The 27,378-nt window shown below is 36.2% G+C and overlaps 1 protein-coding gene across 6 annotated transcripts in view; it reads left to right on the top strand.

Moving 5' to 3' along the window:
• Positions 1-27,378, top strand: part of CNTN6 (contactin 6) — a 293,620-nt gene that overhangs the window by 221,031 nt on the left and 45,211 nt on the right. For 2 of the 6 annotated variants that reach the window (XM_032648982.1, XM_032648981.1), the window contains 4 exons: positions 223-407; positions 3,408-3,544; positions 5,051-5,180; positions 7,100-7,250. In XM_032648982.1, the coding sequence (XP_032504873.1) occupies positions 223-407; positions 3,408-3,544; positions 5,051-5,180; positions 7,100-7,250 (603 nt within the window). The remainder of the gene's footprint in view (positions 1-222; positions 408-3,407; positions 3,545-5,050; positions 5,181-7,099; positions 7,251-27,378) is intronic. The other 4 variants (XM_032648984.1, XM_032648983.1, XM_032648985.1 and 1 more) reach the window with 3 other exon arrangements.

Genomic DNA, 27,378 nt, shown 5'->3' with positions numbered 1-27,378 from the left:
CCCTGATCCTAGTACTGTGACTTGCACATGACAGGCTCTTAATAAAGTGTTATAAATCGCTGGATGAGTGAATGGCAAATGACTGCATGACGTGAAAACTAGTCACAATATAATATATTGATTTATTTTTTTCCTTGAGAGTTATCCTTAAGGAATTCTTATTTTATCCTGCTGTCATAAAGACTGAACCATCTTCTATTCTAATGAGGTATAACTGTTTAGTCCAGTCCCTGATATTAGTTGGAGGAGGTTGGATGGAAGCCCGTTGCCTGGGAAAGTCAAGTACAGCAAATCCCACGCTATCCTTGAAATCCCAAACTTTCAACAGGAAGATGAAGGCGTCTATGAGTGCATTGCAAGTAACCTTCGAGGAAGAAATCTTGCAAAAGGTCAACTCATTTTCTATGGTGAGCTAATGAATTTCAAAAAGTATATGAAATAATTGGTCATATCCTTCATAGTAAATAGGGAAGGTCTTTAGCATGTTGTGGAAAAGTGTCATAGGAAAAACAGAGAAGACACATTTCCAGGAAAGTTTGCTTATTAATACAATGATTAGCAGATGGGAATGACCATTTTTAAAATATGGCTTTAATTTCAGCATAGTATGCTAATAAATAATAGCATGCTATTGTTTATTATAATTGCCTTGGAAATATCAGCAATGTTATGTAAAAGCCATAGATGTTTACAACACAAAGTAGAATGGAATTCAATATATTTCCCTTAAACATTCAGCAACAGCCTATGAAAACCTTAATTATAATCCCAAGTAGAACTTAACAAAAGAAGGAGAAAATGACAGGAGAAACATAATACTTAATGGTAGTTTTCAGTATTTGTTTATATTTCCAATAATTGTCTACTCATATGTAGGTAATAGAAAAAAAAAACTCATTACTTCATTTAAAAAATATATTTGCCTCAATTATCAGAATCTCTCATGGACTTAAGAGAGATGGTGAAAGCATATATTTTCTGAAAGTTGCCTTTATGTCTTCTTTCATCCAGGCCAAAATACACACTTGCATGAAATTCACTTTTTCTTTTTTTTTTGATGCGAAAAAAACATAAAATATACCTCATAATTATCAAAATGTTTGTTGCTTTTAAAATATTATTAACTTCTTCGCTAAATTTAATACATCTGTACTAGGGGACTTTTAAAAACTGTATTTATACATGGCCAAAAGTCATTTTCTATGTGACATGTTTCTATGTGACACATTTATAATCAATAATAAAGTAATCAGAAGAAAAATATCCATCTATATTGTGTCCTTATAACCTCCAAAATAAGTTTATAAAATATTATTTTCATTATAAAAAACGGAACACATTTAGAGGAGTTAAGTGAGTTATATAACCATTGATGGGGGAAAAAATAAATCTAAAACCCAAGCCCATATGGTAGACTTGAAATCTTAAGCTTTTTTTTTTATGTAGTTCCTACTTAGTTGAAGATTTAAAACTTTGTTCTTCAGAATCCTAAGCATCCAAAGAATGTACACATTAAATAAATAAATATGGTTTAAAGTTACAGTTATTGCACTAAGCAACAAACCATATATATCTCAAACTCCTGTAAGCTATGTGGATTTTATATGACCATGCATTTCTTCTTCCAGGTCAAACATATGTTAGGGCAATTTCTGAACAATTACCTACAAATTATACATTTTAAAAATAATAAATAGAAACATGAATCAATTTCACCCATACACTCAGTTCTTCTAAGGGTTGCCTTCATTTATCCCTCAAGGTTGTGAAAAACATGTTCTGTAACTGGAAGTTGCCCTGATTTCCACAGGAGGTAATCTAGGCTTACTTTTCACCACAGTGGGACATCATGATTTCTTCCTCTCCTCCCTGAAGGACGTTCTATCTTTGTGGGAGCAGAAGTTACAGTGGAAACACCCTGAAAGTCAGATATACTTGTGCATCATTTCAAACTCTCCGTTCCACTTTCTCCAACTACTGCTGCAGTGACCAGCTCAGCACCGTGGTTTGCAGGTGTAGCCTGACAGAGTCTTACCGCAGGTGCCACAGAAGGCCATCTTGTTTCCTGCTCCAGTTTTCTTTGGCCCCTTCAAGAACCTACTCAGCACTTAAGCACACACAACCTGGATGTCCTAATAGTTAACACCTGCACTGCCCTTGAATAACTGTGAAAAAGAGCCAATGAATAAATGCTTCCTCCTCCTTTCCTGGATATGCAGTTACAGACATTCCTTATACATTCACAGAGGATGGAGTAACAATCGTCCGTGCTGGTGGTCAACTCAATAACTCATCCTTGCATTAACTCTCTCCTTCCCTGTTGACTCTTCCTTTCCTGACACCTTACCTTGGCCAGCACTCCCAAATAAACAAACTGAAACACAACCCTTGACTTTGGCTCTGCTCTCAGAGTAAAAAGATAGGTTTCTCTGTTTCTAACTATGTCTTCTTGAGCAGGTTACCTAACACCCATACAACAAAATCCTCTATAAAAGTTTGGAGGAAGAATTGAGTACAACACATGTAAAACACCTAGCTGGTAATAGACCTGAGATTCCCAAAGGAAGGCTCCTCCACCCCAACATATCTAGAATAGATCTAAACAAAGGAGAGGGATTAAATTGCAAATCCAGAACATTTCCTATCATCATTATAGAATAAATATTAATTTTAAAGCATTTAACTTATACACCCCTGTTTCCATCAATGTTAGAAAGGATAATACGACCTTACACTTAAATAACGTTTCAACATCAATTATACCAGTTGCTTTTTGCTTCAGAACTATGTAGATTAGTTCTCAGATTAGAAAATAAGGTTTGGAAAATTCATGCCTAGGATCAAAGTTAGATGCTTAGCCTATATACAACTCCAAAAGTTCTCATTCCCTGTCAAGAATTTTATGTAGAGAAAAAAAAAAACTGGATTATAACCGTACTAAAATGTGATGAGGCTGATATTTGATTTACGCTTCAAACTACTGAATTGTAATTATATCGGGTATAGATACAATTATTTTACTTAGCTTAATCCAAATGTAATCAATGGCCTTTTGCCCACAGAGGGTTCAGATTTGATATACATTTTCTAACTTGACCTATATACTAATAGTTAACATAGAATTATTCTCTAGCCTTGTTCCCACAACTCTCAAGTTGTTACACAGGTGCAGCAAAATGACAAAAGGCAAACATCAATCTTACGCAAAAGGTCCACCGATATTTACAACAGGGTTTCTCTTATCCCACTTTGGGGGTCCTGCATTTCTCTTCCCTCAAATCATGTGTGTACAGTACTACCAGACCCAGTTAGCCTTGTCCTTCTGATTTCTACAGTCCTTGGAATGTAAAATAATGTCTTGGATAACTGACTTGCTAAATAGCTGCTGTTGTTTCTTTTTGAAACAGCCCCTCCAGAATGGGAACAAAAAATCCAAAATACATACCTGTCCATCTATGACAGCTTGTTTTGGGAATGCAAAGCTAGTGGAAAGCCAAACCCTTGGTACACGTGGTTAAAGAATGGTGAACGCCTCAATCCAGAGGTAAGCAACTGTGCTGATATTAAACATTCACCTACTCTGCTAGGGAAATTTTGTTACTAACAGAAACTATGTTTCTGGAATGTTTAGTAGGTGCCAGGAAATAGAGTATAATCTTTATATACCCTAATTTATTTAATCCTTACATTTATTTAATCCTTACATAGCTATTAATATTATCATCATTTTTCAAATGAGAAAACTAAGGGTAGAGAACACAACTTGTACAAGGTCACACATTACTCAGTGATGGATCCGTATTCACATGATATCATTATCATCCTCCTCCTCCTCCTCCTCCTCCTCATCGTCATCAACATCCACTGAACTCTCATATGAGCCAGGCCCTGTGTTAAATATTTTCCATGCATTATATTATTGTATCCTCATGACAGTTTTATGAGAGAGATATGATTATTATTTCTATAAATGAAAAAAAATTGGTGTCAGAGGGCTTAAGTCCATTTGTCCAAGGTCACACTGCAGCTAGTAAATGTTAGAATTAGTATTCTAAGCATAATCTGATTCCAGAACCCAAGCTCTTAATCATTACCCAGTATCTTGGTTTTATGAAAGCTAATGGCCGCCTCTAAACCTAGGGAAGTAGAGAACTGAGGCAGTTATCCACATTTTTCAATCTAAAGCACACCTTATCCTACAATATACAGAAAATGAGACAAGGTTATTTTTCCCATCAAATTATCCAAATAATTGTGTTAATTCTCCACTCTACTTTGCACTTATAGGCACAGTTAGAGATAAAAGGAACATCTGTTGTTTAGAATCTGAATGGAACACTGTTCTTTGTTTCGGCTTTACTGAAATTTAATCCTGAATCCCTATTGCATGTAACATTCCCTGTTTCCTCCAGCCTACTTTTGTTATCTTTAGAGGATGGTAATAGGTACCCTGAAATATTTAAAGTTATATTTGTACTATTAAACTATTTCATTCTATAAACTCAAAATTATATTTCTATACTCCAAATGGGACTGTGTAACAGATTTTGGCTATTTAAACATACTTTATAGTCAACTGCAGAAAAGAAGAATTTAGCTCCTTCAACTTATGTACTGAATTAGAAAATTATCGTCATCATATTTTAAGTCTTTTTGAGACATTATGATGGAAATCCAAGGAAATTTGCTAATCACTCTATCCATGTCTAACATTATTGTCAAACCATGTTTTCTGGAAAACTGGAATGGTAGAGTATTCCAAATTATTTTATATACTGTATAACAGAAAGGTAACATACCTTCTATGCAAAGAATGCCAATATTCAAAGAAATAGGTAACATAAAATATACTAACCACTAAAATTATACTAAGAACACTTCCATTTTCTTAAACTCCAGAAAGCTTCTCAGGCCTTGAAGTATACTAACCTCATTTTCATAAGCAACAGTTTTCATACACCAAAGTATCATAGCTCATAGATATGCATAAATGATAAGAGAATACCTACGTTAACACACTAGCATCTTTATGTGACTTTTCTTTTATTAGGAAAGAATTCAAATAGAAAATGGGACACTTATCATAACTATGCTGAATGTGTCAGATTCTGGTATCTACCAATGTGCTGCAGAAAACAAATACCAGATAATTTATGCAAATGCAGAATTGAGAGTATTAGGTAAGTCATTCATTTATAGCCAAAAAATTCAAACTGACATTTTAGCAAGCTCTGATTATATGTAATATGAATCCAATTTTTCTGTAAATTAGAAATTGCTTTTCCTTGAAATAATGAAAAATGTCTAAATTAGCTTCTAAAAAAATGTGAAGTGAGAATTATTATTCTGCTAGGGCAACATATTAGGGCTTGGAGGAGCCCACTACTGGGTTCATCCAAACCAGGAGTGGCTCCTCCAAAGCTGATCCCAGCATGAGGTTTTGAATACAACCCCAAAAGCATCTATTAGGAATGTTTCCAGCTGAAAATAAGAAATGAAAACCTCAATTTATAGAGACTTAAACAACAATTTATTTTATCTCAATAATAACTTCATGGGTGGTAGCGGAGCAATGGCACTGTGACTTGATGACATTATTCTTTAAACTCTTTCCTCATGCTTGTAGCCTTCTGGTTCCAGGATGACTGCTGTAGCTACAGAAATCAAGTCCACACTCAAAGCAGAAGAAGACAGAGTGGACAGTCCTTTTCATTAGTGAAGCAAAAATTTCTGAGCCCTTACAGCAGACTCCTTTTATGTCATTAGCTAGAACCCTGTCATGTGACCACTGAGACCTCAAGAGAAGCTGGGAAAATAAGGCTTTATAGTGGAAAATGTTGAGATAGAAGTGGTTTGCAGATGATATTCTGGGACAGTCAACCAGTGGTGTCTGTCAGGATAAATGACTCATTGATATCTTTCATCCTAAGGCTTTCTTAGCAGTAAAAAGACAGAAGATGAAAGAGAGGAGGAATTAAGCAAAAAGACAGTTTCAGGAGCATATGGGTGATGGAAATTGATTCATTTGTTTATTCATTCAGTCAGCATTTATTGAATGTTTGTTGTGTACTAAGCACCTAAAACATAATTATCAAAATTAAAGTGATCTTTACCTTCATAGAACCTGTAGTTTCACAGAGAAAAAAGGCTAAATTTTAAAATATCATGATTATTACAGTGAAGAATTGAATAGGTGTTATCAGTTGAACATAACCTAAATTGAGAACATTCTCTTTAAGCTGAGATCAGAAGAAAAAGCATGCACAAGTCAGTGGAAGGACAGAGAAGCCATACTCGAAACGCCCAGAAGCAAGAGAACATGGCGTATCTGCAAGAACTTCAGTTCACGTAGACTTTAGGCTAAGAATGGGGATTGGACACATAGGTTCCCACAAGAATGGAGCTGGGAAGACTTGGATGCACCCAGACAGTCTAATTATTTATCACCCTCATGAACTGGTATTTGTTGAAACTGACAAAGATTAGGTTTTGTTTTTTTTTTTAAGTTTCTACTCAGCCTGCCTGCTTCAACAGAAGGCAGACTATTTATTTCCATTTTTCTAGTTAAAGGCATGCCTGAAGAAATCTAAAATAATGATGATGTACTTCTGATTTACTTCAAAGGTATTTCATTGTCATATATGTATATTCACATTTAGGATTATTATCTTGGCTAGAACAGATTTAGTAATTTTCCTAATCAGGGTTAAAATTCCATCTTCTGTTCTTATGGAACCATCTTCACCCTCTTCATTATAAATATTATTAAGAATGTGACTTTCTGTAACTTGCTTCCTCCCTCACTCCAGCTTGCTTTTGTTATCACAATGACCAGCACCAAAACAAAAAATAAATTACATTTACTGAACCCATACTTTGTTCCAGGCACTATTTATCCTTCTTTATTCAATGTTATCTCATTCAAGACCTAGACTAACTTTCTGAGGTAATATCTACTGTCATCTTCATTTTACAAATGGAAACTGACTCCAAAATGCCAAATCCATAACTAGCCCAAAAAAACCTTGAGCAAAGTAGCTTGAAAAAAGTTTTGTTTACAGATATTAGTAATTTAACAATTTTGTAATTTTGTTTTTAGCTTCAGCTCCTGATTTCTCCAAAAATCCCATTAAAAAAAATTCAGTTGTTCAAGTTGGTGGTGATATTGTGATCGAATGCAAACCGAATGCTTTCCCTAGGGCCGCCATCTCCTGGAAAAGAGGAATGGAGATCCTGAGACAAAGCAAAAGGTAAACAAATCTCTTTTGTTTTAATATTTTAAATATTTTGTAATATAATATCTTCCAGATTTTTAGGGTTTACTAGGTCTTCCAAAATTCCCTCCCGTATTACTCCCTCCCAACTTACAACTACATATGCGGAGATACTAAACATTTTCACATGATGGTAAAAACAAAAGGATCTTTCAAGGCTACGAGCTGTTTGTACAATTTGACTGCAATATTTTCAGTGCATGCACTTGTAACAGATATATTTTAAAAAATCCTTTAACACCTTTTTCTATATTCAGTTTGAAGGCTTTTTCCTGACCCAGCCTAAGAAATCATTGAGAAGAGCATTATACAAAGGAGGCACTCATACTCACACACCTGGTATTGTGGTTTTTAAATAGTCACACAGGTGTTCACCCCAGGACAAAATGAATTCACCACATGAAAAAAATGTAGAGAGGTTCCTGTAGAGAAAGAAGAGAGGTTTCCTTCTACCATGGATGTGGTTCAGAAATCCCTGATTGGCACTGGCATGTTTTCTGGGAGAGTTTTGACAGCCCCAAAACAGGTGTTTTTGTCTACTCATAATACATTTCAGTCCATTGTGCTGTAGAACCTTGTATACCCAGAGTTGACTTGACTACAGTTGTAGCTCTAATTTAATGACCCATGTGTGTTTCTATGTGATCAAATACACAATGGGCTACTACTATGAATTAGCTGTTGTGCTGAAGATATGAAAATGGTTCAATGGGCACTTCTTCAGCATCATACGTGTCACAAACTCATATACATACCAGGCAGGTAACATAAATCATGAAACAGGCCAAGTGAAAGAAAAGACAACTACAGTGTGATGAAAAAATGGCTATCTGTCAATCTTGGAAGACTGTGAAGGACTGGAGAGCGAGTTCTACACCTAAAAGAGGCAGTCATAAACTCCGAATTCAGTCAAACGTTGTTTTATGGGAAGAACCTCTAACATTTCAGGAAAAGCTAGAAATCTGATTTTTGGCACTGAAAATTCTGAGCCAGAAAAAATGTCCATAGGTGGGTTGCAGGGACACCATTTTGTCATTTCTGATCTTAGATTGCATTTGTGGTCAGGAAGAGAGAAAAGGAAGTTAAAACAAGCAAATAAACAGTGTTAATTGTGTAGAGTGTTCTCACCGTTATATCTTCTACCTTGCAGACCCTCTCCTGACATGGCGAGATATATAAGAGAAAGCCCCTTCAAAGGCACTCTTTCTTTTCTTACTGTTTTCTGTCTCCAGGGGTCTCTACAGCCCCGGACTAAAGCTTTTCCCAGGAGAGGGATTCTGTCAAATGTATCCTTGTATGTCCTGTGCCTTGGCACAGAACCCAAACTCAATAAATGTCTGCAGAATGAATGAACATGTCCAAAAGGATGAATATGTAAGACATTACCAGCTTTAGAGAAAGGCTATTCTGGGAGGAAATGCCTCAAGACATAAGAACAGATAATTCAAAACTAAGGTGAAAAGTAAGGTGAAAGGAAAACTGGTGCCCTGCCTCAGCTGGGCTCCTTCCTCAGGTAGACTACCTGGGAAACTGCTGCAAGCACTCCCAACAGATCTGGATGTGGATCTTCTTTAAATGTTTTCTCTTTCATTCCTAAATCCTAATCAAGGTTTAAATATACTGCTATAGAACAGGAAAACTCCAGAGATCCCATAGGTTCGGAAAGATCGATTAGCTCTGCTTCATTTACTAAAGTGACTGTAAGTTTTCACCTAAAGAGCCAGAATGACTACTGTTTACCTTCTATAACCTTTAAAGGCCCAAATGCAAGGAATGTTGGGAAGAGAAAGAAACGGAAAAAGATTTAGATGGAGGTAAGAAAATGAGAGAGAGAAAGAGAGAGAGAGAGAGAGAGAAAAGAAAAGCTTTGTAGGGTACAAGGGAAACTGCTTTTTAAAACAGCTTTTCAGATTCTTGTTTTATTTGTTTTGCTCCATATAGGATGAATTTGGGATCTTTTTAGCCTCCAGTCACTAATAGTTATATCAGATTCAGCATCGTCTCACTGGGGTTAAAGGAATGGCCCACATGATTTTTATTTACAGATTCTTATTTCATAATTCCATTCACTCATTGCTTTAGAATTTCATTACAGGTTTCAGCAACAGAAAACAAATAAAATTATCTCCTGAATATGCATCCTAAAAAGTTGGGAGAAAAAGTCAAACCCCAGCAGAGTACAGTAATTACAGATGTGTATCTCTGCCAGGTATAGCTGATCTTAAGCAGTAATTTGCAAAGGTCACACACAGCCAGCTCTGTGACTTTGTGTTTCTGCATGTTTCCTATCCTGCCCCCTCTTCTATTGTTTTCTGAGATGACTGGTTTCATTAAGAGTTGACTCCATGCAGCTTATTGGGAAATGCAGCAACCATGCTTCTATTTGTGTTGACTTGATGGCTTTTTTGTAGTCTTATCATTGTGATTTCCAAACAGGCTGAAGGTAAAAATTAGAGCAGTGATAAAAAAAAAAAGGAAAGAAGGAAGGAAGGAAAGAAGAAAGGAAGGAAGGAATGGAGGAAGGGAAGAAGGGAAGGAGGAGGGAAGGAGGGAAAGGGCATAACGGTTTACTGTGGAGGTTGTATGTACAATGAAGACATAGCCCAGCCTCTATTCTATCCTAATTACACCATAACTTAGAGTAAGTCCCATGTCTTTGATAGGCTTCTATATCAAAGATGGATTAGAAGCATTTCATCTTCCTAAAAGAGAACATAGAGCCAAGTAGTCTCTCCAAGCCCATTCAAGCCTAAGGTTGATTATTTCTTCTATAGCTTTGATATGAGCCATTAGAAGGGAACTGACTCTTTTCTCCATGATCTTTTCTCCTTCTCAAGTCAGTGTTGCCAGGACAGTTCCCAAATTCTAGCAAAGTAACTGCATTCAGCTTGCAAATAGCTACCACACTGGAAGAACACTTTGGAGAGGAGAATATTAAAAGAGTAGGTAATGCCACAAAATAGTTCTTCTAACATTTGCAATATATGAATAGAAGTTATTTGACTTAGAGTCTGTGTATACATTTTTACACTGTACGTGCACACACACGTGTGTGTGTTTGTGTGTACCATAGGGGAAGCCATAATTTCTGAAACTAATGAAATTAATTACCTAGGAGACAGAGACCTAGTCCATTGTCCAAATTTTATAGAGCCAGATCCTAACCTCAAACACAGAACACTGAGTCTTAGTACACAGATTTTAATGCCACATCAGCCTGAATATTTTATCTAAATAGCAAAATAAATGTAATTCCTATCCTTTCATACTCTGTTAAACCACGATACAACTGTATACACAGGAAGATTAAAAGAATCAGGTACAGAAAACAGTTTAAATGATTCCAAGTAGGAACAGTTTTTAGTTCTTGACCTTGGAAATATCTACATGGGGAAATGTACGTTTTTAGTCTGTTATAAAACTTCTATACCATCCTGTCTACTTTGAAATTTCATTGTTGCTACACTTGCTTTCAATAAAGTGTAACTATCTAGAGATGGTTGAAAGGACTAAAGAAGCCTATTCAAAGTAATCTTACTGTATGCCCTACTTATAAAAATGTTGGCAATATATATTTTTTGAAATTTCTTCCAGTCTTACAAGAATCAGACAGCGTATATCACATAGCTAATGCAAAGCTTAGAACTGATGCCAAATCTGCCATCTCTGTTTCCAGATCTTTTCCTCTCTGCAAATAATGGAGAACATACTCAAACTCTTTATTTTCTGAAAGCTATTGTCACGTGATTTTACCAAATTTCATGTGTTGATAATTCAGATCAAGCAACATTTCTGAATATGGTGTTTCTTATTGGCCTGTATGTCACAACGTTTTGACTATTTTAAGAGTTCCATCTTTACAAGTGTGTATATTTGTGGCTGGCTGTCAGAAGAGAAAAGTTGTACTCCAACTAAAAATAGGCAGATGGCATTACAGAGCCCTAAGGCTGCCTGGTTTCCTGCCAGGAATCTATAGTCATACTCCATCTACCTCTTTCTTTTTGGAGCTACCAGTCATTTAGAAACAGCACCTAAACTGAAGAGAAGCAATGGTATGTTCCTGTGGAAGAAACTGGGACGTATTATAAAGAGTCCCTTGCTGGGAATCAGAAAACCAGGATTCTAGTCTCAGTTCTGTCATTGACGAGTGGCCTGAGTTTGCGTAAAATCACTAGCCTACTGTTTTTTTCATTGAGGTCACTGTTTCCTGGACTTATTTAAGATGAAATAATATGAAAACAACTTTCAGAAATACTAAGCATGCTACCCATGCAATGACTGCCAGAACAGAGATTATATGTTAGAAATCAATGCAAAACGTTAGCCTGGCAGGTTGAAATTGCAGATTCTATCATACTCTTACTCATAGTTTTATACATGTTTTAGCGATTTGTTCAGGTGACCAAGTGATTGAGCCAAACATGGTGATTGCTGTGAACTGTCAAAACAGCTAAAATGATCTGTTTACATGGATTCAGAGGTTACAGAGGGCCCTGGCATCTAGATTTACGCATCCCGAGAGTACTAGGCACCACTCATTAACTCACCATTATGGGCCCAGCACCCAGAATAAACCTGGAACATAACAGATGTCCAATTAATATTTTCTACTTTGCTAAATCAATGAAAGTTAAAATTTACTTTGTTTTGTGTCTACCTGAATTAAGAGATTTTGCAGTCAAACCAAAAACATATTTAATAATTAACAGACCAATGATGTGTTCCTTCATTCATTCTGTAAAGGTCTGATGAGCAAAAATTATACCCCAAATACTATAATAGGTTCTGTAGGTAATTTTTAAGTAGCCAACTACATGATACATAATATGCCTTCATAAGAAAGTGTGTTGTTTTTAAGTTATTTGGAGTCAAAGATCTGAGTTCTGGTATGAACTCTACTTCTAAGTTGATAACTTCTAGCAAGTCCTTTAACTTCAATGGTTCTCAGTTGATTTGTTTGAAAAAAAGAGAAAATAATACTTGTCTCACCCTTGGAGTTGTATGAGACTCAAATGACATAGAATGTGTGAAAAGGATGGGTGATCTGTATACACTCTGTTACCATTGGGTGCATTTACTGCTGTTATCCTAACCTTTATGCAAATCCAAGTTACACATTCTTACCTCCACCAGCCAAGGGAAAAACCACAGACTTCACCACAGGAAGTCAAGATGAATACAGATTAAGCTTATCTGTGCAAGGCATTCTGAGGCAACTGAAGGAATCAATTGCACATCTGCTAAGTTTGATTAATCGCTTCTTTTTTGCCTTCTGGATCCACTTAGCAAGTGAACTGACAGAAATCAAAGGCCTAGATTTATCTCCTTATACCCAGTGACTGCTGGCTACCTGTTCAGGGGTCACCTCATGAATTTAATAGAAAACGCAGGAAATGTGAACCTGCTGGGAAGACAGCTCAAAACGTCCTCTGAAGGGCAGCATTTAGCAAGACGTCTATTCTTGTCTGAGTGGGAACACAAGCTCTGAACAACAAAAACAAAGAGATGGACAGACTTTTTTTCCTATTATTGGAAGAATAATAATTGAATTAATAGGTAACCCATCACATTGCTTCTTCACTTTCCTAAAAAAATCCACCACATTTCTCCGTCATTTCATAAAATGAAGTAAAATAAAATCCAGCTATATGTTAGACTAATTGTCATTAATAATTAACCATTTTAAGTACCTCCATATGACAGGTAGTATACCAGGCTTTTCATATATCTCAAAAAACTAAAGCACACTTTTTTCATATTCAGATACATTTCTGAAGGACATAGTTGCCACAGAGCATATGGTTATGTTTGAACCACTTTTACCCTGGTAATCTCAAAGAGCTGAATACAAACGGCACTTTGAAATTCACAGAGGATCGAACTCATTCAGTCATAGAGATTCTGCCCCTACCCCTGAGCAGTTGGTTTCAGGATGTGATCATATTCCACAGACTTGAAATAAGAGGACTGTTGGATTTTTTGGAACCAATTTCATTACCTCTTTCCACCCAGATACACATATGTGTGTGTGTATATATATATATATATACATATACATACATATATATATATATATATATATACACTTCTAAACAGATCTTATCAAATCCTGGATTTTGTGCTTTATCCTACAATAATGACACCATTAAAACCTGCGTGGCCCTGGGCACTTCATAAAATGGTGTACCCTATGGGAACATAATGAACCCATTAGGTGGCATGGAATCTAGTAGTGATGCTTATTCAATAGTTTTGCCTTCAATCCCCCAATTTAGTGGGCCCACTCCATTTCCATCTGCATGGCACTTCAACTTCCAAGACCTCCCTCTTAGACACAATAGTACCTTGTGGGAAAGGGCCAGGGGAAGAAGAGTAGAGATGGGAAGCAGAAATGAGAGAGAAGGAGATGGGGAGAAACAAGGATGAGATGTCATTCTCTGTGCCAAGAGATAATTGATCATTATTGAGCAAGTCACTTGATCTTTCTTTTCTTCATGGGTAAAAAACACTTGGGAGAACCTATTTGAAAGCCCTTAGCACAGTGACACAGAAAAGGAACAGAATAAAAAAAAAAAAAAAGAGTCTGTCTTCATTCTTCTCCTTGCTAAGCTACCTGGACAAAGTAGTTCCTTTAGTTACAGTCTGTTGCCCAACACTTAGCTATCATTCCACTTTCTCCCTGGAGCCTTTTCACAGCCATCTTACCCTGTGGGGCATCAGCTAATGGGAATCTGGCTGCCTGGTTGTAAGGAAGCTGATTATATGATGCTCCCTCCCTATTTGACCCTTCTCTATGCATTTTTCAATAACTGCTTTCTAAATCACCACTATTCCTTCTTTTTTTAAACCTTTACCCCCAAGCGCTCAATCTTAATAAAATATCCCCTCCACACGTTTTTTTTTTTAATGCAACTTTAGCCAGAATGTAGCAACTGGTAAGCAGGATTTCCTAGCCCTTCCTCCTTGCAGAGCTTCCTAATGGAACAAGCAAGTAAACCTAATTTTATTTTGTATCACCAACTACTTAATATAATAGTGCTTAGTACATTAGGTGGCATGAGTATCAAATAGGCAAATGAACCATATGTTCCCATGTTTAAGGAAGAATGACAGTCTGCATAATGCCAGGCTTATTACAATCTCCCTTCTGTGCTGCTTCTTTGTAATAAAATTTTAAATCGTTCATCCTCAACTCCTTAAAGCCTTGTTAAGGTGAGCCTTTCCAAGGGAACACATGCTGAAGATGTCAAGAGCCATCTGATAACTCTTGCCTGTGTCAAGCAAAGATGTAACAAGCTAAAATCCTATGTGTGCCCTTGTCAGTCTTGCCCTATTTTTTTCCTCTTGCCATCCAATCTTCCTTTCTTTATCCCCATTGGCCTCCACTGGCCTGAAGCACTGACCCTTTAGCACATGCCTGCAGAGCCACCTACCTGACATGGTCTGAAAAAGCTCCAGTTCATTAAAGATGTAAAGCCTGTCTTTAAACCCAGCCTGCCCAGCTGGGTGTGTGCTGTTTTACACTGCTGCCTTAGTTAGACTATCATTGCTTTAGTTCTCTATTTAAAATGTTTTAATGATGGGTAGTAACATCCTGTGGTTTTAAGCCAAGGGCAAATACAGCAAAGCAAAGAAGTTCCACAAATAAATAGCAACTTATAAATTCTTGTACTATAAGCTATCACTGAAAATGCATAAGCCTCATTCATCATAGAGTTACTATGAATTCACTGGCAACATTGGTAGATTTCATTATCATGCATAAGATTTCCGTGCATAAGATTTCAAGATCATGCATGATTATGCATAAGAACCTTGTGAAAAATGCAGATACCAGAGCTGCATTCAAGATTTTGAGTTAGTGGGTAAGAAGGGCTGAGAAATCTGCATTTTTACAAATTCACTCTCTCTGCTCCCAAGTAAAGCTGAGACTGTTCAATACCACCTAGAGTAACACTGATTTGGTGCAAATGTATCATTTTAAAAATAGAAACTTTGTTTCATCCTCTTTACCCTAAGAACTCTGCTTCCTGTACTAACATGCTCAGCTCCTCATCTTATCTCATTGCTGAGGAGATGTAAGTCCTCAGTTCAGTTACTTTTTGAAAGTATGAATATAATTGGCCTTCGAATGGTGTCAACTTACTTAAGTGCTTGTTTCTAATTTCTGAGTGACATTTATATCTTCCAAAGTTTACGTAAGTATTCAACAGCAATAATTTTATAGACAGAAAAGGTCAGTTATCAGTGCAATTTATACAAATGACCTTTCATTCTTGGTTTGACTTTGGCAGAAAAAAGTGATCACTTGATATGCTTAAAGTATAATGTTCCTCATCTGGAAAGAAAATGGTTGCTTGACAAGTGTTTGTTATGCCCACCCTGTTTTAGAGATACTGGTGGGCATACAGAAAGTAAATAAATAGAAATAGATAGAAATAGAATTTTTGTCTTGGTAAAAATTATGATCCAGCTGAAGAAATAAAAGCCAGACCAATTATGTGACAGTGAGTCTTGTTAACATTTTCAAAATGAAGAGTGAGGCTGTCAGAGCATTTTTTTTAAGTCACTGGCTATTATTTCCCTATATCTTTTTTTTTCATTTTTCAACAGTAGAATTGAAAAGCATTTCCAAATGAAATTTATGCAAGAGCTCATTTCATAAAACAAGTAAAACTGAACTAATCTGGCTAATGTCCTGGAGGGAGAATCAGAGCCCCTCTCTAAACCCCCATCACTTTTCAGTCACAAGCAGCCCGTGGAGTGCCCTAAGAATCCCCTGGATCTCCTGAGAGCATAGCTGGAGAATTACTGAGTTAGAGCGACAAATCTGATACTCAAGTGTAACTTGTCAAACCATTCACTTATTTATAAGCACAACTGCAAACCAACTGACAGTCCGTGTAGAAGATTCTAGGTTTATAAATTTGAATGTGCCCAGAATCTTGCGGGGGAAGCAGGCAGGTCAACAGCTCCAGTGCAGTGGGGCATGTGTCACCACAGACAGAAGATGGTGTAGAGACTCACGAACACAGCTTACAGAAGAAGAGAAAGGCCTCAGCAGGTTGGAGGTAACTGACCTGGTGCTTGAAGGGTAGGTAGGAAAATTTCCTACATGAGGAATGTAGGAGGAGCAGGTTTACTGTGTGGCAGCTTTAACCCATAGTTAGCTTCATACTTGATGCTACTTCGAAGATTTAGATTTAGACTTCCCTTCCTCAGTACAGGATGTATTTCATCCATGATTTCTCTAAGTAGAGAATCAAATTATTTTACGAGCAATCCAAAAGTTGACTCCTTGAGTACTCAAGGGATGCTTAGATATACTTAATTACATACAGTTTTCATTCTATCTCAGATCAAATTAACCACTATAGCCAGAAATCTACCCTTCTCATAGTTGACCCTGACCCTCGTCATATATAATAACAATAATAATATCCACTAATATCCTACCTACAATGGGCAGTATATTAAAATGTTAGATACAACAATTCACTTAATTTTTACAAGATACCTATGGAGGTTATCATTTATTTATACTTTTTAGATGGGTGAAAACTAAGGCTTAGAGAAGTCAGGCATCATGTCCACAGTCACACAGATAGTAAATGATAGAAAAGCATTCAATTCCAGGAAGCTCTGATTTCAAAGCCATGTGTAATATTAAACACTACACTGTAGGTTTTTAATTAGCTTTTTGAAGTAGTATAGTGCCCATCTGTGGATCTAAATGCAGACTGTCATACTGTACACATTATTTGTTCCTCATTTTTTCCAGTTAGACAAAAATTCTTCTGAAAACTGTGATATATACATTCAAATTCTATTTTTATATTAATAAAAGGTATAGGATAAGTCCGTAAGTTGTCAATGTACTGAAAGATGGAGTCAACTCACATCAATAAAATAAAATAATTCAGTCCTCTTAGTGGCTTAGCATCCTGCATCTACAACGTTCAAATGACTGGATTTTCAATGTAACATACAATATAATTTTTGGTGACATATAAGACACAGATATGCAAATTCAACAAACAGGGATAAACTCCCTAAGCTCCATAAAGGACTTGATCTGATACGAAATTATGTGTTATAATTAAGAAGAAAGAATTAGCAGACTAGGAGGCACATCCAAGTTGACCTCCCATTCTCAGCCAGTTTGTTAGTTTTGTAAAGATTCTGAGGAGTACAATAATTCAGTAGCCAAAGGGGATCTAGAATTGGAAATCCCACTAGCATCCATTACTTTCAAAACTACCCACGTTCAAGATAGCAAGGGGAGGCATTTCTGAGATACACATGTTCTGAAATCACTGTATTACAAAGCTGGAGTGAAAGGGGTAATAATCATGAATGTTCCAGCTCAATTCCCTCACTTTTTATATCTGAGGGAAAACCAAGACCTCGAGGATAAAGTTACTAGTTTAAGTTCACCTGGCTGTGTTTGAATCTCATTCACCTATCTCAAAGTAAGCTGCAGATACAGCTTTACATCTGCAAAATTTCAAAGCCTTGAGGAAAATCACACTATAGGCTCATCATCATAAACATAATGAAAGTGTAGCCAAAATGTCCTTGCAATGTTCAAACTTCTCCATTCTGTTTTGCACAACTCTTTCTCCCATTGTGTTTTCAATCTGTTTGCCTAGAGTTATTTTGGGAGCATACTTTTCAAGATATTTCTTTTAAGTCCTATTTTCACAACTTTTTTGTCATTTGCTAACTTTATAATTTCCTATCTTTTCTTTTGATTTGCTTGGGCTGTAAGGCATGTTAGCATATGAATCTGTTTTAATTCCCTTTTGTGTTTTCTCAGGCATCCTAAAATACTGCAGCAAATGCAGACACTTTATCTTTCCCTTCTTCTACTGAACAGCTAAATATTCCTCTTAGGGCTCTTTCACTGGATTAATTTAGCTAAGTTCTCCATCTGATGCAGTTTTGTTAATGTTAAATCACACTTCCTTCACATTTTACGGGAATCAGCCTAGCAGCACACTCTTTGGCATGCCATCGAAATAAAGACACATCATGACACCAAATAATTATGTTATTTAGCAAAGGTTCTTATCTGGCATCTCCTAATTTATGTCACAATTCAGTTGCCCTGAAACTGTTTTTGCATTGTATGTCAGCCACTACAAAGCCGTTGCTGAAATTATTTGTGTATATTAAAGAAGGAGTCACATTCTGATGAATTCTAAGGTCTGAATATCTGATGCTTGATTTCTGCTTTGGAGTTTAGAACAGTTGAACCAAAGGCTTAACTCTGAAACATTTGGCTGTTCACACCAGTAATTATGCATTAGGCATAAAATGCAACCATAGAAACCAGGAATTTTTAAAAATTAGACACTGGCAGCAGTGATGTTTTTATTTCTATGCAAATTAAAATGTGTTTGAGTCCATTTTTAATCTCCAGGTAATACTTCTAAACAATCCTTTGCTAGTTAAACCCTCTCACTTAACTGTATAATGACCCTCAAATCATTTTTGATTAATCAGTTCATGACAAACGTATCTTTAGCTATTTAATCTGATTAATATTCCTTTAGTCCATTACAAGTAGTAAGAAAAAAGGGCATGCAGCCATGCATGCTGTGTTTTTTCCCCTAGGCACCTGAGAAAAACTATTTTCTGACAAAACATAGCAAAATTGAATTTATTTGTGCTACCGATTGGTGATGCCACACCATGTAGGTTTTTAGTTTGTTTACTTTTCCTACTCCACTCACATCCCATTATATATATAAATTTAAACACACTGTGCCTGATGTTACTCAATACAAGAGACCAAAGGAACACTGTTACTTCTTTGGAGCTAGGGAAGAGGCTAAGAAAATACAAAGGATTTAATAACTGTATTTTCTGTAAATTAACTAAATAATTAGGAACCCCCCAACAGGGTCCATATTACCATAATAATTTTAAAAAATTTATTAAAACTTTAGTTTCATGATTGGAACTATATAAAAGAATGATTAAAATTTGCTCTATATCCTTTTAGCAAGGATAAGCAAGCCTTGTCCTTGCTAAGACTGATCTGAATGTATTTCTTTACCTCAATTCTTGTCCTACTTTATATGGCATCAGCAAACGAACTGAAAGTCACTTAGCTAAATAAGCATCATGTTTATATTTTTAACTAGCTTTTACTTTTCTAAAAAATAAATTTATTTATTTTATTTTTGGCTGCATTGGGTCTTCGTTGCTGTGCACGGGCTTTCTCTAGTTGCGGCGAGCAGGGGCTACTCTGTGGTGCACGGGCTTCTCATTGCGGTGGCTTCTCTTGTTGCGGAGCACGGGCTCTAGGCACACGGGCTTCAGTAGGTGTGGCACACAGGCTCAGTAGTTGTAGCACATGGGCTTAGTTGCTCCGTGGCATGTGGGATCTTCCCGGACAAGGGGTACAACCCGTTTCCCCTGCACTGGCAGGAGGATTCTTAACCACTGCACCACCAGGGAAGCCCTAGCTTTTACTTTTAAACAAAGAAATTATTTGCCTGAGTGATTTTCGGTAAGTTTACTGAATTTATTAGTAATGGTAATAAATATACACCTGCACCTAGAAACAGAAGACTAAAGGTTTTGTGGCATATACAAACAGAAAACACGTATTTATTTAGTACCTATGAATTATAGGTATTGGTGAAAAATACAAAACACATAAAGAAGAACAGCTACCATTTGGGATTACTCATTATCCTCTAGGCTTATCTCAGCATTTTTAATACATTTAAAAAATTTGATTCTCAAAACAAACTGATGTTATTACTACTGTTATCCCCATTTACATGGAAATTTTTATAGAAAGCAAGCAAGTGCTTCCAAAGGAACAGAGCCAACAAGAGAGAGCCAGAACACAAAGCAAAAGCAAGCTGACTTCAGAGTTCATGGTCTTAAAACCCCTATATCACTTGACCCTTATATCACTTAAACAAAAAAAACTTAGCTTTTACAGTCTATTTAGAGAGTGAAAACTTGCCTAAAAAGAAAATTATGGCAAAGGAGCAAAGGCAATACAACGAAGCAAGGCAGTCTTTTCAACAAATGGTGCTGAAGCAACTGGACAGCCACATGCAAAAATAAAAGAAAAAAAAGAATTTAGACACAGACCTTACACCCTTCACCAAAACAAAACAAAACAAAACAAAACTCAGAATGGATCACAGACCTAAATGTAGAACAAAAAACTGTAAAACTCCTAGAAGATAACATAGGAGAAAATCTAGATGACCTTGGGTAAGGCCATGACTATATAGATACAACATCAAAGTCAGATCCATGAAGGAAAGACATAATAACCTGGACTTCCTTAAAAAAAAATCAAAAAAAACCCAAAAAACTTCTGCTCTGTGAAAGACAATGTCAACAGAATGAGAAGTCAAGCCACAGACTGGGAAAGAATATTTGCAAAATACACATCTGATAAAAGACTGTTATCTAAAATATGCCAAGAACTCTTTAAACTCAAGAATAAGAAAACCAACAACTCCATTAAAAAATGGGCAAAAGACCTTAACATACACCTCACCAAGTAAGATATACAGATGGCAAATACACATTTGAAAAGATGTTCCACAGCATATGTCATCAGGAAAATGTAAATTAAAACGAGATACCACTACACACCTATTAAAATGGCCAAAATCTGGAAGACTAACACCAAATGCTGGCAAGGATATAGAGCAACGAGAACTCTCATTCATTGCTGATGGGAATGCAAAATGGTACAGCCACTTTGGAAGACAGTTTGGCAGTTTCTTACAAAACTAAATATATGGGCTTCCCTGGTGGCGCAGTGGTTGAGAGTCCGCCTGCCCATGCAGGGGACACGGGTTCATGCCCCGGTCCGGGAAGATCCCACATGCCGCGGAGCAGCTGGGCCCGTGAGCCATGGCTGCTGAGCCTGCGCATCCGGAGCCTGTGCTCCACAATGGGAGAGGCCACAACAGTGAGAGGCCCACGTACCGAAAAAGTAAAACAACAACAAAAAAACTAAACATACTCTTATCATACAATACAGATATTGTACTCTTTAATGTTCACCCAAAGGACTTGAAAACTTATGTCCACACAAAAACCTGCACACTATATAGTTTATAGTATCTTTATTCATAATTGCCCCAAATTGGAAGCAACCAAGAGATTCCTCAGTAGGCAAATGGATAAATAAACTGGTATATCCAGGCAATGGAATATTATTCGGTGCTAAAAAGAAATGAGCTAACAGGCCATGAAAAGACATGGAAGAATCTTAAATACATATTACTAACTAAAAGAAGCCAATCTGAAAGTTTACATACTGTGTGATTGCAACTATATGACATTCTGGAAAAGGCAAAACTTTGGAGACAGTAAAAAGATCAGTAGTTGCCAAGGGCTAGAAGAGATAAGAATAAACAGGTGGAACACAGAGAACTTCTAGTTCAGTGGAAATATTCTGTATGATATTATAATGATACATGTTATTACGTATGTTCCCAAACCCAAAGAATGCACAACACCAAGGGTGAAATCTAAGGTAAACTATGGTCTTTGACTATGACTCGTCAGTGTATGTTCATCAGTTGTAACAAATGTACCATTCAGGTGGGGAATGTTGACAACAAGGGAGGCTATGCATATGTGCGGGTACATAGGAAATCTACCTTTCTCTCAATTTTTCTGTGAACCTAAAACTGCTGTAAAAAAAAAAAAGTCTTAAAATAAAGGAAAATTCAAAATACAAGGCAACATAATGATTCAGATAATGATTCAGTAGAAATCAGGATCAGAAGACCTGCATCCTTGCTGTAGCTAAGTAAGTTATTAAACCTCCCTGCATATGAGTTTATTTATTTTTTTAAAACAAAATATCTTAGTTCCCTGACCAGGGATCGAACCTATGGACCCCTTCAGTGGAAGTGCGGAATCCTAACCACTGGATCACCAAGGAATTCCCCATATACGTTTATTGATGTGGGTCAAAACTGCTAATTTTTAATATTTGGGGAGACAGAGAGAGTACTGTGAACTGTAGTGTTTGAGAGGACGGGTGTGATAGAGAAAGCTACATATCTTACTCCAGTTTCCCTAGGACACAAAACTAATAGTGAAGCAGGTTAATACAGACAGCAATGCAGGATCATATCTTATTACACTAGCCACTGACTCACTTTAAGCCAAGGGACACACAACAGGTAGGCTGGCATCAGTTAGTCATACAAACTGTCTCCAGACAGAAACTACTTGGGAATAAAAAGACTTTGGAAGGAAAGAAAATGGGATTTATCTGCTGGCTGCTGCTTTGCCAGCGGGGTTGTATTATCTGGACCTTTGGCAGCCAATGGAACAAAGAGAAGCTGAGGAGACACATAAGGTGTGTCTGAAACGGTGAAAATCAAAGTAGGCTTGGGAGGATGGATGGAATTCAGACAAGTGGATTGGAGTGCAAATCTTCTGCTAGATACTTGGGGAAGAGACTCTAGGCTTTCATCTGGCAAGTCTCTGAAGGATGTATTCTAACAAATATTTGCAAATTATGAACATTTGTTTTCTCTTTGGGAGTTACACATCTTTTCACTGAAAAGAATATTTGTGCTCTTTCCTAACAGGCAGACAAAATAAAAGAGAGAACATATTTAAGAATTCCTTCCAAAAATTTTGTTGAATTTTCTGGTATGTGTTTCCCCTTGTTTAGAACTGATTAAAGATAAAAAGTGTATTGTTCTTTGCAGAAGATGATCTACACCATTTAGTAGAGAGACTAGATTTTATTTTCTGTGCCCATTCAGTCATCTCTGTCTTGAGATAGCACTTCATTTTTATTGTCTCTATGTTTTTATCTTTTTTGTTATCTCTTTTTTTGGGTTATCTGTTGAGTTTTTTACTACTCTGATGATTTTATAAGGAATAATAAAATACATTTTAATAATCCAGTGATTAAACCTTTAAATGTTCCCTGTACAGAGGTGTGAGATATTTTCTGTATATAACTGCCATTAGAGCTGTTTAAAATTATTGATATAAAAAGATAGAAAAGGAACCTTTACTTTGATTTAAATGAGGAAGCTTATGTATTTACTTGTTTGTAGATCACTTTTTGTAGCTTGTTAAAATAAGGAATTTTTAAAAGATAGCTTATTAAATTACAGTGAGATAAGCATAGATATTATACCTTAACTATGCCAATCAGGTGCTAAAATTATTAAAATGTAATGTCAATATTTGATCTAAAATGGATTCCAGGAAGGTAAATTGATACAGCCACTATGGAGAACAGTATGGAGGTTCCTTAAAAAACTAAAAATAGAACTACCATATGACCCAGCAATCCTACTACTGGGCATATACCCTGAGAAAACCATAATTCAAAAAGAGTCATGTACCAAAATGTTCACTGCAGCTCTGTTTACAATTGCTAGCACATGGAAGCAACCTAAGTGTCCATCAAAAGATGAATGGATAAACAAGATGTGGCACATATATACAACGGAATATTACTCAGCCATATAAAGAAACGAAATTGAGTTATTTGTGGTGAGGTGGATGGACCTAGAGTCTGTCATACAGAGTGAAGTAAGTCAGAAAGAGAAAGACAAATACCGTATGCTAACACATATATATGGAATTTAAGAAAAAAAAAGGTTATGAAGATCCTAGGGGTAAGACAGGAATAAAGACACAGACCTACTAGAGAATGGACTTGAGGATATGGGGAGGGGGAAGGGTGAGCTGTGACAAAGCGAGAAAGAGGCATGGACATACATACACTACCAAACGTGAGGTAGATAGCTAGTGGGAAGCAGCCACATAGCACAGGGAGATCAGCTCGGTGTGGTGCTTTGTGATCGCCTGTAGGGGTGGGATAGGGAGGGTGGGAGGGAGGGAGACGCAAGAGGGAAGAGATATGGGAACATATGTATATGTATAACTGATTCACTTTGTTATAAAGCAGAATCTAACACACAATTGTAAGGCAATTATACTCCAATAAAGATGTTAAAAAAAATAAAAAATAAAATAATAAAATAAAAAATGAAATGGATTCCAGTGGGACATTTTACCTAAAACCTAAATTGTGCAGAGCCAAAATTTATACATAGTTTCCTACTTCTTATCTAACTCATTTTAATCCAATCTATTTTACATTTTCTAGATATCAGTAAAATTAAACTGTCAATTAAAATTTCATGGTCTACAGTATTATCTTTAGACAGAAGTGGAAGCAATACTCCAGTTAATAATCTAACTATAAAAATAGAAGTATTGCTCTAGTTTCAGCAATATGAAATTGTAGTTGTCCAATGTCCTAATTTCTCTGAGTGTAAGAAATTTAGCTATTCCTAATCTTCTATGTCCTCAAATTTTGTGTTAGGCTATGGTCAATAACTAAACAAAAAAAAAAATCAGAGTCTTCCTCATTTGCTATTCATATGGGTTCCACATAATATAGATCTGTTTTTTCTCTATGTAGGTAAATCAAAATTTGGACATACGTTAGATTAGTTGTAGTGATAAATAGATGTGAATGCTAATATCTATTGTATTTATGAAGCTTGTAATGAATTGTTATCATGTACAACTTAGGAAAGCAAGGGTAAAAATATTCAACATTAGTCCTTAGAATGACACAAAATTTGACACACATGTTCCAGGTAAAAGACTCCTATGAGTTCACCTGATGTCGTAGTCTATCTTCCTGATGTTTTATTCACAATAGCTCATCAAGTAGAAGGCAAAGGGTAAGAAAGTAGAAGACAACTAGTTAAGGCATCCATTACTTTTGTTTCTGCTTTATGCTACTAACGTTCCCTGATAGTGGGAAGATTGAAATGTTGGATGTTCAATCACACTACATAGTCTGCCTTCAACTTATCAGTTAACCTTGAAATGTTTACATATGTTGGTGGCTCAGTTTTCTACATTTTCTGTTTTCTAATGTGACTATAAAATCTCCCAATGTCACTTGACTGTCAGACACAGCTTGTAGTTCTGAATTTCCACCATTTTAATGCCCAAATGCAATTAGAAGAATAGCGTGATACATTACAAATGCTAACTACTAATTTTTCTATCGTTGAATGGTCATAATATATCTATACATGTAAATGTCTTTAAATTCTAATTATTATGTAACATTTTAAATGCAATGCCTTAATTTGTGATTTAATCATCTGAATAGAATACTAAGCTTTGGTAATTTGGGGGAAATTTTTCTATTTGATTGTGTGAACAGGTGAAATATTTTAATTAAGTGGATATTTGAGAATAGACACCAGAGAGGAACAGTGTTATCACTGAACTGTGAAATGATTATAGAGGAAGAGTTAAAGTGCAAACATACATACACCGTAAGTCAAGTATTAGAACTTGGTGACACCAAGGACTGATAACCATATTGTAGTTAAAGCCACAAAACATACTGCTGAGTCCAGTCAGATGAAAGTGTTTTTTAAGACATCAGGCAGGAGTAAGATTCAAAGCAAGAATTGAAAATGCTGGTCCCAGTCATGGAGAAGAGCAAAGACCAAAAACCAGTATCAGCAAAGAATAAGAATAATAGCTAGCATTTAATTAATTCAATTCTTATGACAACCCTATTTCCATTTCTAAAATAAAAATGAGAGCAATGCGGATCGGAAAGATTGACTCCACAAGTACAGACACGAAGTGGCATGAATTCAACGAAGGGTCTTAGGCAGTGAAACGTAACGCTGGGAAAAATCTTCTGGCATTCGGCTCCTTTCAAAAAGCCTGGCATATACCTCTCAGGTCCCTTTGTTCAAACTGAATTGTGACAAAACACTTCCTTCTTTCCCTGTTGTTACTGCTCATGGAGTTACAGAAGTGCTTACATTCTTTGGCAGAATGAGAAAATGTTTTATTAAAAACCTACTTATTGATGGCTAACCAGGAGTAGGGCACAGACAGGGCTGAGCATTTTAAACAGTTTATATCATTTACTCCTCATGACTCAGTGACACAGGTAATATTAATATCCCCATGTTACAGATGAGAAAGCTGAAGACTCTTGCACCGTTGAGTAACTTGGACCCAGTAATACAAATATCAAATATTAAGGCTCAGATTCAGTCACAAGCAGTTGACCCCAAACTCCACTTTTGCTAATAATAACTGTACTACATTATTGCATAGGACAGTGTAACAGAGGAAGAAAAATAATCCTTAGTATTAATATTGCCATCATTATTACCTCATGTTTATGGTTAAAACCCTCCTATAGTAGGGTAGATCAAACTTGCCTTTAAGATTTCACAAACGTTTAGAACTCTGAGGAAATGTGCATATATGCACACACACAAATGTTCCATAACATTCTGGGGAGTTACTGGATTCCCTGAAGGTCAGATTATAAACCTCCATATTAAAGATCATTCTATGCAAATACAATTTTATATATACGTTATATGTGCTCAAATTTGTGCTCTAAGTAACTATATTATTGGTAAATTATACTTTGTAAACTTGAAGTGAAAGAGCCCTTCTTAAAATAAGTGCTTCCTGGTGTAAAGAGAAAGGTATGGTTGGAATCTTGGTGCTACACTACCGAGTGTGTACCTTAAGGTACCCACTTCTTTCCATGCCTCACTTTCCTAACTTGTAAAATGGGAATGATAACAATAGTAAGCCCAGAGGTTTACTTAATAAGTCAATGAACTGACATTTATTATACACTTAGTAGAGGACTTGTGCAGAGTCAGCTTACAATAATAGTTCACAACCTGCTTGTGTTTTGACCAATGAATTTAGTCGTGAGAAAGAATATCCTCCATACTAACATTCTCTATTTCTTACATACCTATTGTAATATCTAACATAGTCCCTGGAACACAGTAGGTATTTAATAAATATTTGCTGAATAAATTTAGAAGGAAAAAAAGTTTAGCATTGTTCTGTTTGCAATCAGACTTAAAACCGCTATTAAATTTTTAGAAGCCTTACCATATTCCATGGTACCAGATATTTTCATATATGCTTTTATGATCTATTGTCTATTAGCAGTGTAATCTCAGCATTAAGTGCTAATTTAAATATGTATCTGTATTATATGTAATCAATCACTTCACTGTCTTTTGCTTTCTTCTCTGTAACTTAT

Source organism: Phocoena sinus, chromosome 11 (genome assembly GCF_008692025.1).
Source record: "Phocoena sinus isolate mPhoSin1 chromosome 11, mPhoSin1.pri, whole genome shotgun sequence".
Taxonomy (NCBI): Eukaryota; Metazoa; Chordata; class Mammalia; order Artiodactyla; family Phocoenidae; genus Phocoena; species Phocoena sinus.
The sequence above is the reverse complement of the archived record's forward strand: the minus strand, read 5'-3'. Positions and strand labels throughout refer to the sequence as shown.